The sequence below is a fragment of the Watersipora subatra genome, chromosome 4 (assembly GCF_963576615.1).
Source record: "Watersipora subatra chromosome 4, tzWatSuba1.1, whole genome shotgun sequence".
NCBI lineage: Eukaryota > Metazoa > Bryozoa > Gymnolaemata > Cheilostomatida > Watersiporidae > Watersipora > Watersipora subatra.
The window spans coordinates 43,179,576-43,196,228 of NC_088711.1; the positions used below are offsets into that span (position 1 = coordinate 43,179,576).

Genomic DNA, 16,653 nt, shown 5'->3' on the forward strand with positions numbered 1-16,653 from the left:
AATCTCAATTCTAACTGGGCTTTTCACAGGCCACACAACCTTACAATATCACTTATATAAACTCAATTTAACATTTACTCCAACATGCACATGCCTAAAAGAGGACGAAACAGTAAATCATTACTTATACAAATGCCACAATTACTCTAATCTAAGGAAGAAAATTTACCCTGATCCTCACATCTATCAACATATGCTTGAGTTTATAGAAGAGATTGATGATTAAACAACTGATTAAACAAAATAACCTACTACAAATGAGAGATAATGGTTGATACTGATGTTTCCACAGCTAGAAATGATGCAGACCATATTACAGACAACCAATAATCAATTAACAATCAACTTGCTACAATCAATACTTGTAAACAGTCCAGCCTCAATCTTCAGACATGATCACTTGTATGCAGGAACAATTTATTGTTACGTTATCTCCACCTAAACTTATTTGAAGTCATCCTTTTATGAAAATTATTTTTCTTGCCTACATAACCTCAAACCGAATATAAATTGATCATTCCTATATTGTATATAGGGTACTTTTAGTTTCCATTTCATTTAATAGTGGCCAATAGTACGCCTGCAAAAAGCTTTTTCCTATTTAGTTATTACCAATATAAAGGATTACTAACCCAGCATTTGCATCAACTCGAGTCAACTGTATGAACTTCAATGCCAGACTGGCAAAACATTAGATAGGTAAAGAAATTTGTATACATGTGCTAAAAATGTTGCTTAACCGTGTTGTATAAAATGCTGTTACACATGTACCTGGTATTTAAAAAGACAAATATAAACATAAGTATACTGTGATATATCTATTTACTCTGTTTCAATTCTATGTACATAGAGATTATTCCCTAACGCATGACTTTGGGAATACTATTATTTAGTATTATAAAGGTGTAAAAGCGAGGTACTATTTGTGGAAACTACGTTTACGACCAGCTGATTACAATTTTATTCTGATAACATTCAAAATGACATTGACAGCAAGTTTATATACATGGCAAGCTAAAATTACTTATAATATTTCGACATACATAAATCACACAATTCCAGATCTATGCTGCACGCAAAACAAAGCATATAAATTACCACTACTCGATAGATTAACATAAGCAGATTACAAATCATTAAATCACGTATTTTAAATTGGGTGACTTCCACAAATCAGTTAAAAACATGAGGCGTTATATAGTACAAAGGTCAAAAAGAGAGATTAGGGTGAAAGGAATCAGCAGCCACCATTAGTCCAACAGCGGCACACAAGCTACATGCATACCACGAAATTCCACAATGAGACATCTGCCTACGCTTAATCAATGCCAATAGTCTGAACGAGCAATAATAGCATGGCAAAACTAATTGCCAAGGTCATTTGTTCTCATTTTATTTCTAGCGAGAACAAATCACTTTGATCCAAGGGAAGGGAACTCTGCCTCATTGTCAACCATTGGAGCAAAATTCTCTGAACGATTCTTGCCAACCATTCCTCCATTATTATCGCTTCGACCTCGTCTAGGCGGACGTCCGCCATAACCTCTTCCCCGTCCTTTGCCTCCACGGCCAGCAGAATTGCCCCTTGAACTGTCACTGAATGTAATTTGGATATTCAGCTTATCCAGCGTTGCCTTGGTATCTTCATTCTGCATAAAAACAAGCCAGATATTTGGAAAGTGGGCATGGGCTAAAATACTGAATACTTAACATCTACATCGGTACATTTATGAATACACTAAGGCTGCAGCACAATGGAAGTGAAAAAAAGCCATTAAAAATGGCTCGCCCCACCATCAGCCTTGCAACAGACATTTTGCATAGCACAAAACATAACTTTTGGTTCTTGACACTGAAATTAACATCTATTATGGTAATTCTAATTATTATATATTGTATACTTTTTTGCGACAATTCGTTAATAATTTGATTTTTACATCGACTTTTATTTTTAATTATCGGTTTTATATTATTTTAGAACGACTGGTTTTTATTACAAATTGAACTACTTTTTTCAGTGAATTACCGATTTAATTTCAAAGCATACTGGCTGAAAATTGGCTAATCACAAAATATCAAGCACTCCTAACACATACGTCCACACTCGCATTCGCAGCACATTTGCAGTGTTGAAGCCTTGATATTCGCTCGCTATTTCTTCAGCACCGACGAGTGAAGGGCAGCTGGGAGATCCAAAGTTAAGAGCCTTATCGGTAGCACATAAAATTACAAATTTGGTTTTCAATAAAATCGTTGGGCAATTTCAACCGAATACAAGATTTTATCAACATTTTCAAAGAATGAATGTGGTCAACAGGATGAAAAAAGCAAAAACAAACCTTTCCATGTATCTCGTGCTCATCTTCATAACTTTCTGTGCTCTCTGCCCTCTTTCTTGGCTCCAAAGCAATCGTTTTTTTCCACTGTTTTGGATCTTCACCTTCACCAGCCCGTCTCACATTGAACTGCTGCTTGGTCCTTGAGCCAGCCTGTGCTGCTTTCCACTCATCAAGAGTCATTTCCTTAGCTTCGGGTTCAGGCTGAACATCTGCCCTGGAGGAGAGCAGTATAACTTGCAATAGCAAAACTAATGGAATACTCATTACTTTATAGAAATGTAATGTAAAAGCACATAATTTTACATATTTTTATGATTCAAACGCAGCTAGCATAGTTGTACTTTGCCTTATTGAAGGTGTACAACAGAACGTGGCAACTTCCGCAAGACACTCAGTTTAACGCGACTGTCAACACTTTCAGTTTGCAAACTATTTATAACATATTTAGTTACTACTGAAGGTAAGAAACATTTGAGCATTGCATCCACTTTTACAAATTACAAACTAGGGTGAAATGTCTTTTTTAATCCCATTGTTAGTGCGCTATTTCCCTTCCATGACGATAAAGTAGAATGTCATAGGATTTATAAATCTGCTAGCAAGCTATAACATTAATTTCAAGTTGATTTAAGCAGTGTTCATAGGGTTTTGTCTGATAGTTGATTAAACAAGACAGTGCTTCCTCAAACCCCAAAAAGTCAACTGTAGCTGAGACTGTCTGGCAGTACAAGGGAAAGGGTAGACAGCTCCAAGTTTCAAATGGTCTACAGTCGCATGAAAAGGGTTATATGTAAGTTTCAGGCTTATGTTTGCTGAATGCGCGTAGTCAAGTATAAATCTTTTAAATTGTATGTACACAGTTTAATGACTTTTTTGGTGAACACCCAATAGGTCTTTACAAAATGTATCAATGGGCAGTCAGCGTTGGAACAAAGGCAATAGCATTTTAATCAATGGGTAATTTTACACTTGATGAAAACAGGAGTGCAACCTCAACATACGACAGCCTTAACGTATGAATCATCTAACATGGGAAGTGAAATTTGAGCAATATAACCCTACACTCAAGCAAATATTAATATAGTGTTTGAAGTTTATCAAACATTGTAGTTTTTTAGTGAAAAGGAAAGGTGCAAAACTTGAGAAAATGTAACAAAAGCACAGAAATGTAATAAAAAGTCTATAGCAAGTTCAAAGTTAACATAGCTTGAGTAAGCTGCGTTTAATACCTTTATCACTAGCTCTACCTTTGCACTTGTTTCTGAGGGGAATTGACAATAAAAACCTCTATCAACAACTTTAAAGGTCATTTTTAAATCTGTCTCATGTAAAGAATTGGTTTATTGCCGTGTAATTATCAGTAGTCCAAATAATTACAGTGTATTCTTGTGAGAATATTTGATCGTAAGTACAACAGTTCTAACATAGAGCAGGTTACGGCATGAATTAAATATTTATATGAAAAAGTTTCCTTGGACTTGATATGCATAGCGTTGCGCATGCATGGAAAATCAGATTAGATACTTGAAGATTTTAGCAATCTATATATAAGTATATATATATACGTATAATTCTCAATGCTTGTCTTTTGTTGTCTGTCTGTCCATGTATCCACTTTCAGCGATAGATTTTAGAAGGAAAAATCTGCTTTGCAGAGGTTTTGATCTCGGAACCTCCAGTTCTAGAGGCAGCGAGCTTATCCATTAGAATAAGCGGTCAGCTGATCATAGCAATCAATAATTACAGTAAAGATACCAGTTAAAATACTCAAGTTTAAAGCGCTTGAAGTTATCAAATAGCACAATAGATCATTCCGCGTAACGTTAAGCTGGCTCCAAACAGGGCTTTCGTTTGCGTAAAAGATTTAGACTACGAACTTACGAGGTACATTACTCAAATGAGGTACATTACTCAAATTCATCGGGTCATCATTTTATTACCAACAAATTGCCTGGCATTCGGCTAGTATTGTGATGAAATCTGATACGGATGTTTTCTGACACTAGTAAGCCTAACACCCTGGCAGTCCGGTGTGCCGCGAAAGACCATCAGGTGTAATGCTAAAGCACAAGATATAACTATGCGGCCAATTCTTTGGAAATGCTGGAAAGCGGTTGATTAGCACAGGTGTCACAGCGTTGGGCTACTAAGCTGACTATTATGAGTTCGAATCCCGTACGAAGAAGTCTTTCACCCAACTTCTAACTTGCTTCAGACCAATGCGCATGGCTCTCATTATAGCAAAGATTAGTGATGGCAGTAGAAATCCAAGGCGTTGCAGAACAAGTCATAAATTAACAGCAGGCAGCTTTCTTTCTCAGCAATAATGAAAAGTAATTGATTAGCCAAGTACCGTGAAACCTTTATTTGAATGCCATGGTGCTCTATTTTTCAACCTTTCCTTGGGATTGGCGCTTTATTAAAAGTGACATTCAAATAAAGGGGGGGCATTGTGTTTTTCAAACAACTCTTCAGAATGTTGAGAATATAAATTTGACCTTTTCACAGGCACATCGAATGTCGCCTATATTTTGCACTCTCCTTCGGGGATGTGACATTAATCCTTTTGGAGGCAAGAAATTTGCCAACTTACCTCCAACTTATCATAGACTTATAAATAAATATGCACGAGAAAGCTGATACATGTCTCTATCAGTTGATATCTATTGCTTGCAATTAACCAACAATGATCTTATAGCCGGAGTTGCAATTTGTTAAAGCTCTAAAAGTTTTTTATTTCATTTTAAATTTGATGGTATACTTTCATTTTGTAAGTATATTTACTGCTTGACAATACTGCTTACTGCACATTAAGAAAAATAGTTGCACTGCGTGTATACCGCGCTGAAGTGAAAGCATGCAGAGTAATTATACTGCATTGTATTATACTAGCACAACCTACATAATTATCCAGGCAAAAACTTACTGCAACTGTACTGCATTTTACATCTGGGCATCAGTGAATACGTGTCAATTGCACAATCAGTGAGATTGTATCAAAATCAATAGTTGTGATTTTTTCATAATGTTCACAACCGTGGTAGTAAAATTAGTTACACTACTTGTAGCAATGACAATTCCATTCACTTCTTGAAAGCGTTGCTCCTAAGTCATCAAAATGCCACCTATCAATCGTCTGACTCTGATTCAACTATTGCGAGCACAAAAGCCTCGATGCAAACTGACTTTAGAGGCCTGGCTACAGATGCTGATGAAACGGGTCAGCCATGCATAGTCTAGATATTTGTTGTTGCTACACAGACTGATGCTACTATGCAATAGGATAATTGTCTAAATTTGTAAGAAGCCCAGGACATTCTTGCTGGATTTTCCAGTTCATTTATAAAAGTATCGTCAGAATATGTACAATAGACTTCATTTAGTTTTCAAAGAAATAATAATTTATGCAGTTGTAGATATCTGTTTGAAAAGTAGAAAACATAAAAAAAGGGAAATGGTAGGTTTTTTACACACTCTATTGTCTGCAATAAGTTATTTTTCAAATTGCTGTTTCTTTACTTACCGTAAAGCCTCTAATTGAATGCCACTCTCTAATTAAATGCCACTACTATTAGACCCTCACTTTGACAATCTTTGTCTTTACAAAATCATAATATCAATTGATCAGTAGAAAAGTGTCCACAAAATCGTATTAATAATGAATCGTTTACATCAATAACAATTAATTCTCTCGTTGTCCAACTCGAGTGCTTTTCGTTTTTTTTTCATTAAAACTTAGATTGTACAGTTTGTACCATGTTATCAATATTTTCAGGATGTTTTAAATACATGCACATGTTGTAAGTTAAAACAACTGCTATAACATAAATATGGCACTATATGGAGTGTAGTTGTGGTTGAAACAGCAAAAATTTACGAATATGTTCAATTTTTAAATTATACTAACAATATTAAAATGGCATGTCATAATAATTATGTAAACCTGAAAAGCTGAAATGGAATTTCTCCACCTCTATGTACATAAATTCTGAATCTTGAAAAACTTCATCTTTAGTGGCAAAAGACAAAGGGTAGCAAAATGGTGCAACATCTATTACTAACCTTGGCTCGTCATCATTGATTGTCTTTTGTTCAGTGTCATCTGCAGGTTTTTCAGCGGTTTCTGCAGGCTTGTTCTCTTGCTCATTAGAATCGACCAATTGCGATTCAATCTCACTACCCCAATTATGTGGTCCAAAACCATCTCTTTTTTCTGTTGACTTGATCCCAGTTCTCTCAGATCCGCTATGCCTCTCGAATCTCCTTCCACCACCTCTGCCTCCTCTACCACGATAATTTCCTCTGCCACCGCGGAAGCCTCGTGATCTACAAAAGCCAACATGCAAATCATGCCATTATTACAAGTAGATTTCAATCAAATAAGTAAATTATACAAACACCAGATTTTTGAATTAGATAAAGACGCACAATTTACACTCTGTATAACCTGCAAGAAATTACCAGCCCATAATGAAGAACACTGACAAATAGCATTTCTGCAGATGCTCATATAGGTACATTGCAATATGTAGTGTTTTAAAGCGACCTATATTTTCAAGTCTCGACCATGAAAAGTGTAGATAAATTTCTGACCATGGCTGTATTAGAATGGCAACATTTACTAGCAACTTGCCAGTTATATAAAAGCAGTTAATAAACTGACTAGAATAGTATTAAGATTTGAGCACCATTCCAGCAGTTTGTTAAATAAAAAAGCATGACCCTTTTGTGTAATAATCGAATAGCCATTGGACATGATTATGTCGCTTGCTGGTGAAGGGGCCAAAAGGAACAAGACTCATTCCGTCATCAAACTTGGCTAATTTTAGCTAACAACCAAAGGCTCACTAATAACATCATCTCATAAAAACTGGATTGTAACAAAATCGGTACAATCTTTGAGATTTGCATTGTGACAGTTAATAAAACGATATTAAAACAACAATTAGCAACCACTCAAATAGCATTTCATAACAAAAAAATTCCCAACTATTTATCAAAACAATCATATTACACAGAAATTTGATTAATACAAGTCCCAAATTTTCATCAATTGTGATTCATAAAGTTGGAAATGTCATAACTCGTTTATAGAAAGTAGGATTTTCGGAATTGACTGTTTACTAGTCTTCAAAGGTTGACTTGCAACAAAATTCGCATTACAGTTATTTGGTATCTAAGGATTCACCATGTCTTACTCTGCTGCGTTGTAGGTGCAAAATATGTGGAAATGTGATTACAAGCTCTTGAAAATTCAAAAACGAACAGTTAATCGCAGCCATCATGAAACCGCCGTAGATTGGAATCAATTTATTTCTCTGACGTAGTCAAACGATTTGGTTATTGTTTTGACACGCAATGTTCTCACGTGAATTGAAAGGTCAATAAAAGGCTCAATATAAAACTTCTCGTAGCACTAGTTTATGACAAATACTTCGGGCTTTACCAAAAAGCTAGTATCAAATATAGACGCTCGCTACCTAACAGTTTTGTTTCGGCTTGGTCTAATCATCTAGTCGTAATCTGATCATGTGACCCAATACTTTGCAAATAATTTCTGAGGCATTTTTCGATTATCACAGGTGACCAACAGGCACGTCAAGTTTATGAGAGAATTATATGCAATCCTTCGAGCTAAGGTTAAAACATAAAATGAATTTTTAATGTGGGTTTGGAGATATCAGTGCCCTAAATGACAGCATTACAATGATGACGAAACAGACGCGTAAGGACAACAGACATGGTTTTATTGAATGGGTGAAGTATATTTGTGGATATATTTCGTCAAATGAAGTTGCATGAAAGAGCTAACAGAAGCCATCTTGTTCAGTTACGTACGATTTGAGCCATTGTGGAAAGGGATTCTAATCTATGAGTTTTTTAGAGCTTTTAAGAGCTTGTAATCACATTTCCACATACAGTCAAACATGGATAACTCGCCCTCGGATAGCTCGAACACATGGCGAACATATGGTAACTCGAACGGTTTTGTTTGGTTTATTCCCACGCAACGATAAATTGCTTCAGATAACGGGACCTCAACTTCGTTAACTAGAACAGTTTTTTGCCCAACGGCTACCGAAACGGTTGTTATCGCTTTAGAATATCACTTTATTCCAAGCCATGGAGATAAACCTCAACTTTTAGTCGTTCATAGGCGTCGTTACTACCATCATCGGCAAAATATTTTTGTCAACGACTTTTCAAAAGGTTTGGTAAAATCTTTTGAAAGATTCGTTTTGGTAAGATTTTTATACCAAACATCCGCTTAGCGATGGTCTTTCGAATGCGAGGAAAAGCGTGGTAACCTTGGCATAAACTTCAAGAAAAACCGGCAAAATTGATCTTGGTTAAAACGCTCAAAAGAAAACGATGTCTTTTCTTCTGAGCATTTCAACAGCGATCAAGCTTTGCCAATTTTAATCTGAAAATCGTCCTGGCAGTCACATCACTTAAAACAACAAACAAATCTCAAGTGATAAAAATCTTTATACTTTCCAGTGAAAAATTTTTAAACTTTACATTAGAAGCATTTAATTCGAAACAAGCCATTTATGCTTTTGATTTATATTATAGTTTGTATATGTACATGTATCTACTAATAAATACATGGACTTGTGACAGTGCTCTGATAGTTTGAACGCTGAGATAACTTGAACAATTTCACTCGGTCCCGTGAAGTTTGAGTTATCCATGTTTGACTGTATTTTGCACATGCAACGCAACAGAATAAAAAATGGTGAATCTTTTGATACCAAATAACTGTAACGTGAATTTTGTTGCAAGTCAACCTTTAAGGATGAAAAGACAGAAACTTAGATTATTATTTTGATCTCTTAAATTTGACTAATTATTTCAGGTGAGAGAAACAGTTCAAGGATGTATCTTTATATCGAGCGAATAACTGTTCATCTTATTATATCCCCCAATTAATCACTTCTTTAGAATCTAATATTGTTACTGGTACCCTGGCAGCCTAGTGTGCCATGAGAGATCATCAGGTGTAATCACTACTCATACAACTATTCTGGAATGCCAGAGGGTGGTCAAGTGGTGCAGTTGATAAGAGCATCACTCTACCATGATGAAGTTTGCGAGTTTGAATCCCGAAATATTTATTCCAACGATTGTTGCTAGTTCACTGGCAGTCCAGTGAACCATAAAAGACATCAGGTATACTAACTGCACAATTATTCCAAAATATGACAAAGTGATAGATTGGTGCAGAGTGTAGGTTTACCAACCCGAAAGTCACGAGTTTGAATCCCAGTAAAAGTAGTCTTTTTTCCTAATCTCTCATAGTGGACATGGCTCTTATTATATATATTATGTCTAGATGAATGTTCGGCGTTGAGCGGGTAATAACACAGTTACCCCAATATATTTGAGTAACTTAAGCTAGTCTGAATCTTTACTATAATACGAGATGTGTCTGAAGTCAGCTAAATAATCATCAAGTTACGCATAATGATCCCTTCGTAATCATGATCTTCAAACGTGCTGGTAGTAAGTAATAGTATTTTCCGCAAGCGCTCTAAGCGTGCGTATTTTAACTGATGGAATGAATATGACCACAATTATTCCGTTATATAGCAATGTAGCCTGCAGACCTGGAGGTCAAACACAGTGCGAAGTAGATTTTTCATTCCTAAAACTATCGCTACACACTTACACGCTACACAACTAAAACTTACACACACGAATGACAGACCGCCAAACATTGAGATTTATATATATATATGTATAGATTATCAATAATTCACACTCTATACTAGCTGTTTAAAATTGATGACATGCGTGAGGTATCATTTTGTACAACATTCGTATTTGACGCCTTTGATGATAAATTGATTTATTAATGTCTACAGGTATGTTAGGAATGCAATGTAAATTTGTAACCAACAGCCGACATAAATCAGTTACTCAAACTAATAAAATGAATCTTCAATAGACTAATTACAACAAAATTTGCCTGTGCAGAGAAAGTTGAGACTAACCACTGGCAGTGAGATGATTACATTTGAAAGAATTCAGTTTTTCTTACTATTTTTGCATTTCTGCCAAATAAGCTATATTGCACTGCCAGTGTCTTTACAATGGATACTATCAAATATCAACCCACTATGGTCATAAGCTGTCCTATAATTATGTTATCGACAGAGTGAAAAAAGTAATCGACGTATATACATAAGATTTGATCTTCGTTTTCCAACATCTGAGATCTTAAACAAATCGCAGTTTTAACTACAGATGTGAGATTTTTATACTTGAGCTGCCAAAAAATTTCAGAACTCTCTCCCCAATCTCTCGTTAATATTAGTACAGTAGACCTTCTTATAAAGCAAATTCCACATAACGTAAAGAATTGATGTGGAGTTTTTGGTTCATACTACGTATAAAAATTCCATATAACGTAAAACATCAAATCGGTGAAGCTATAAAATCAATTTGAATAGAATGAATAGAATCTTCAGTTCACTTTAAAGGTTGAATTGTAACAAAATTCACATTACAGTTATTTGGTATCAAAAGATTCACCATGTCTTACTCTGTTGTGTTGTAGGTGCCAAATATGAGGAAATGTGATTACAAGCTCTTAAAAGCTCAAAAACGAAAAGCCGCCGTAGATTGGAATCAGTTTATTTTTCCGACGTTGTAATTACACTCGGCTATTTTTTGTGACGTGATGTTCTCACGTGAATTGAAAGGCCAATAAAAAGCTCAACATAACAAAACTTCTCGCATCACTAGTTTATGACAAACACTTCGGGTTTTACCGTAGGCCCCGTATCAAATATAGATGCTTGCTACTTCACAGTTTTGTTTCGACTTGGTCTAATCGTCTAGTCGTAATCTGATCATGTGACCCAATACTTCGCAAATAATTTCTGCAGCACTTTTCGATTATCACAGGTGACCAACAGGCTCGTCATGATTATCAGACAATGATATGTACTCCTTTGAGCTAAGGTTAAAAAATTAAACGCGTTTATACGGTAAGTTATAAAATATCAGTGCTAAAAGTGACAGCATTACAATGATGATAAAACAGATGCGTAAGAACGATAGACATAGTTTTATTGAATGCGTGAAGTATATTTGTGAAAATATTTCGACGAATGAGGTTGCCTGAAAGTGGAAACAAAAGCCATCTTGTTCAAATACATCCCATTTGAGCAGTTTTGGAAAGAGATTTTAATCTACGGCGGTTTTGAGATGGCGGTGATTAACTGTTCGTTTTTGTGCTTTTAGGAGCTTGTAATCACATTTCCACATCACATATTTTGCACCTACAACACAGCAGAGTAAGACATAGTGAATCTTTTGATATCAAATAACTGTAATGTGAATTTTGTTGCAAGTCAAAACGACGTGCATCTCTATTATATAAACACACACCTTGGCTGTGTAGTTGGCCGTTGGAAAATGTCATTTGTATCGATAAAGCACAGAAAATCAAAAGCCATGCAATTATTCTGAATTGATTCAATTGTCACGCGTTGAAGGACCGTTGAGAGCTATCTTTCATCTACCTAGTACCCTAGAGAAAAACAGACAGATGGATGGACAGACACCGCTCTTACAATAGTGAAAAATCTTTTAAATCTATTGTAGATGGATAAAATACTTTTTTATTATTTTTCTTTTGCCTAATAGACATTGTTGTCTAGAAAAAAATGAACAACTCGTTGCAAATTAACGTTGCGCTTCCCTTAACTTATTGTAAAATTACCGCAATCATGGACCATAAACCGAGTGAAAATGATAAGAAAAAGGTTGTCGATACAAACCAATAATACTACAGTTACGGTACAGCCAATAAATTGAAAAGCTGAGTCTAGCTTCTTTTTTTCTGAAGGTCTAAATAAGTGAGTTTGGAAAGATCGTGGACCGGATTCGGCAATTTACATGTATTTTACTGTCCGTATAACATAAAATCCTTATAACGTAAACCTCCTTGGAACGGATTATTTACGTTGTAGGTGCATCTACTGTATTCAACTTTTATGCAGGCGTATTTGTCATGGTTTAAGAAATACTGACTAAAATTTGTGTTTTTGATCGATAGTATATTAGACCCTAATTACGAAGCAAGTGCAGACAGAAAACCGACAATGAAACAGGAAGTAATGCACAAAACTTTTGCATATGAAAATAACAGCATATATATGAAAAGTGGCTGACATAAATCAGTAAACTTGATTAATGATTTGGCAGTTGACTAAACTGAAAAGGTCATGGATCTCCTAGTGCAAATACTTCTTTTGTGCCACTTGTTGGCAACTTTATGCAAGTACATGAATAACCTATTTAGACTAAAATAAGAAACTCTAGCTTTAACCAAAATCATAAATTAACTAAATCACCAACCATACCCAAAGCCTGATGATTGATTTTGTTGAGGAGGCTTCTCAAAATTGTCTGTCTTCGGAAAGTCATTTGACGGTCTCATTCGTGGAGGAACATTTTCTAAAAATTGAAATAGCATTGTTAACAAATTTGTCATGAAGTGATGTCAAGCAGATCAGGCACCATTCCAATGGTAGTTAATAGAAGAAAACTAGCTAGCAGACTTGGAAGTTTTACAATCACTTTTAAATTCCATTATTTTTCTTGGAGTTGAACTGTTTCTCAAACTACTCAGGAAAGCACTCAGTTTAGCATTGCTAATATTCATATTTCATCTTACTAAAGGTTAAAAAAGTTGTGTTAGAAATAGACCAAACACTAGTTGAAAGTAGAAATCAAAGTTATAATACATTTTCATGAAGACATGATGAAGGTTGCAACAACTTTTTTAAACATTATTACTTTGAATTAATAAGTAACAAATAAAAAATCAGTTAGGAGGCATTTTGCAATTGATCAATTTTCCTCTGTATTTAGAACTTGAACGGCCCTTACAAAAAACAGTGGCAAAAAAGTTATGTCCAAACTGCCTTTATGAAGTTCAAAGAGGATTTTACAAAAGTTTTGTCGTCGCTATTCAGGTAAAAAAATATTTTTCAACTCCAAGCTATCGAAGTTGTTTTTAAAGTCATGAAGTGGTTGTAAAATTCATTTAATTAGATATAAATATTGTGCTAGATGTGTTGTAAAGTAACACCTCAACTTACTATTACTTGTACATACGAATGTTTCAACTTAATGTCAGAAAAAAGTGAGCAGATCATGTCTTCATATGCAAATTGCCAAATGTACAAACCTACATTATATAGGCACCGTACAAGAATTAAAGTAATAATCAGTAGAAAGAGCTTTTGTACATAACCTTAGAGACATGTAAACATAAGCGTAAACCAGGCAATGCATTGATGTTTGATTCAGTAGCAGTGTGATAAAATTCAAGGTGTAACTTACTCTAGGATATCACCTAAGTAAAATTGGTATATCCATTTTTTGTTGTTGTCATGTTCGAGTTTTAAATTCTATCAATTTTTCCTTTTGTATATATACAAGTTATGTATACAACATAATTATGTTAACATACTACAATACAACATACATGCTCAAGAATCGTACTAACAAAATGACGTATCATTATGCTTCTCATATGCAGACATCTATGCAATAAATGATAGACCTAAAAACCTTTTTTACATATCATTTGATGGGCTACATATATATATTATTTACGACCTTATCACTGTTCTTTATACCAAAGGTTTTTGTAGAAGTTTGTTTGAGATGGTTAAATATTAGTCATCAAAAGTTCTACTACTGATATAATTGTAGATGCTGTGTTACTGAATGTAATTTCCTCAGACATTCTCACAGTGCTAAGCAATTCAAGTCCATTCGCGTTATCATTACCGCTCATCATTTTCATACATGCTATCGTAATGTTTTACATGACAGCAATGCTTATTATCATCAAATTTAAATTTTCTTCTATAAGACAAGCTTGCTTAAATATAATGAAGATAAAAATCACGCATTTCTTTTTAGTTGCGCTAGAATTACAGAAATGGCAGAAATTTTCGCTGTACTGTTTCGCATAAACAGTTGCAAAAATGTGTAGCTAGCAGAGCTTGAACATACTGTTGAGCCATATCAAAACTTCATTCTAGAAAAAGCAGAAACATGCCATCATGCCTCATTATAAAGTGAGTTATTATGTCGAAAGAAACCAGACTATAGCCAAAACATGTTTATCGATACCGCACCTGATGAATAACCATATAATAGATAGCGAAAGTGTTTACAACTCTGTTACCATTGTGATAATTACAATAGCAATGTAGTATTTAATAAAGACAAACTTACGACTACGAGTATTTATCCAACTAAATTAAAGAGACTGGTGCTTTTTTAAAAACAACTTATGAACCTAATGGGCGTTTTATTAAATTTACAGCATATTTTCTTTCATATATTGTAGGATTTAGGTGTTAATATATCATTCTTTCAGGCCTTTAAAAATAAACAAAAAACACTTTCAATAAAGATCCTTAGGTTTAAAATATACGTAATCCTTTTTCTTGGAGGCAAGGTGTCATTTTTTATATCTTTGTATCAGAGATTGCCCTCATACCCTATCATGTCATTCACCCGCTGACACAAGCACAACATAATTCGAAACGTTTCTACAATACTAGAGTGAAATCGATAGACACTAATGATGTAATATTCATATTTTATAATCTAACAACTTTTGCTACTGATATTCCTAGTAGAAATATTTTCATGCAGATAAAATTGTTCAGTGAGGTTTTAACGATTGTCGAATGAGGACTGTAACGGCTAGGACACGCCACTTGCACGCTGCATGCTACTACTAGTGCACGCTACTACCAATAAGCTGTCAGCTTTGCAATAAAATTTATTGAAAGAAAATCTGTGTAATTCTTCGACATTAAAAAAGCAGAACAGGAAATATTCTCACCTGGTTTTATTTCCATGAGAAAACAAAATAATGTTTCGACTATACGATTACTATTTTAAGGGTTTTGGTTAGAAAGCTTACCATTTCCTTTAGAAATGCCTTTACTTTGAGTATTTTTTATGTTGGTAACGTTAGAGTTTTCAACTTTGAGTCCAGATTTCTTTCGTTTGTCTTTTTGGTCGCTTTTGACATTTTTGTTGTTTTTAGAAACTTCATGCTCGGTTTTCTGTTTTTCAGGTTTCTTTCCTTCTGCTTCCTTCAGTATATCATACACATCAGTTTCGTCATCATCTAATGGGAGCTGGAACCTGTTTTTCGTTTCAACACTATACTCTCCCATTACTGACACGGTGAGTTCGATGTTAGTCGATATGATTGTACTACAATACTCGATAATACGCCATGATTTATGCTAAAATGAGAGGGGTTTGTATAAAATAAAACACTCTGCTGACTTTATTATTAATCTCTCGTAAACGAATTGAAAATTTCGAACTTTTATTTTCATAATACAATGTTTACTTTTTTTGTTATTTGGAAACATTTTTCAATCAAATTGTGTAATCTTATAATTTTCAAAACGGAACAATGCTGACAACTCCACAAAAATACTGAAAGAATGGACGCTCGGACGCACATCGGTAAAAACCGTTTTGTATACGTACGTACATGTAATAAGAAACTACTTCGATAAAGCATATTTGAGAGACGATAACTCCAACTAGAGCTGTTTGAGTAATATACAGTCCATACATGTATTTTGAGCTCGAAATAGAGAACGTGAAAATATGCCGAACCAACTAAATTGTTTGATGGGGTTTTTACATAAAATTCACCTTTCATTTAAAACTATAGCACTTTCTTAAAAGGCTGATCTTGCTAATTGATATAATATAATGTTGAATGTTGATTTCATTAAACTCTGTATGTGTGGATTCTATCTTTGACAAATTAAGTTTCAATTACTTGATATATGGTTTCAGTTAATTATTTACATTTGCTAGCAACCCAACTAATGATAGTTTAATACTTAGGGTACACACAAAAATGTCTCGAAAAGTACAAATGGTATTTTACAGAATATTGAACAGAAAATCACACAAAACCTTTTTAGATTTTGCGTGTCTACATTACAAGCTATTTTTTATCAGTAATTAATTATAAATTTAAATAATAAAATGAGTTAATAAAATTAGAGATTATATTAGCTCATGCTTGAATAATAGGCTAAGACAATGTGGTGTACTTCCACTTCACCACATTGTCGCTCCACTCTCCATAAAAATATTATATTTACTGGTTCATTTTTATATTATATTAGCTAGTTTATTTTTAAAGCCTATACTACTGTTAACACGCTCCACTTTTGCTATAGCTAATATTCAAATCAGGTTTAAATTAAAAAAAGACACTAACCAATATTTTTGA

General features: G+C 34.4%; 1 protein-coding gene across 1 annotated transcript; it reads right to left on the reverse strand.

Moving 5' to 3' along the window:
• Positions 1–943: 943 nt before the first annotated feature.
• On the reverse strand, positions 944–15,640 carry LOC137393195 (SERPINE1 mRNA-binding protein 1-like). The gene is made up of 5 exons (XM_068079641.1): positions 15,307–15,640; positions 12,716–12,809; positions 6,402–6,665; positions 2,340–2,553; positions 944–1,649 (listed from the first exon to the last, which is right to left on the reverse strand). Exons 1-5 carry the CDS (start codon positions 15,563–15,565, stop codon positions 1,413–1,415), a joined length of 1,068 nt encoding a protein of 355 aa, XP_067935742.1. The 5' UTR covers positions 15,566–15,640; the 3' UTR covers positions 944–1,412.
• Positions 15,641–16,653: the final 1,013 nt, after the last annotated feature.

Bases quoted from the DNA above. Each gene is read 5' to 3' on its own strand.
- LOC137393195 (XM_068079641.1), bottom strand. From the start codon at position 15,565: ATGGGAGAGTATAGTGTTGAAACGAAAAACAGGTTCCAGCTCCCATTA. The intron at 12,810-15,306 runs GTAAGCTTTCTA...TTCAATTTTTAG, and splicing joins AGGCATTTCTAAAGGAAATG to AAAATGTTCCTCCACGAATG. The intron at 2,554-6,401 runs GTTAGTAATAGA...GCTCTCCTCCAG, and splicing joins ATCAATGATGACGAGCCAAG to GGCAGATGTTCAGCCTGAAC.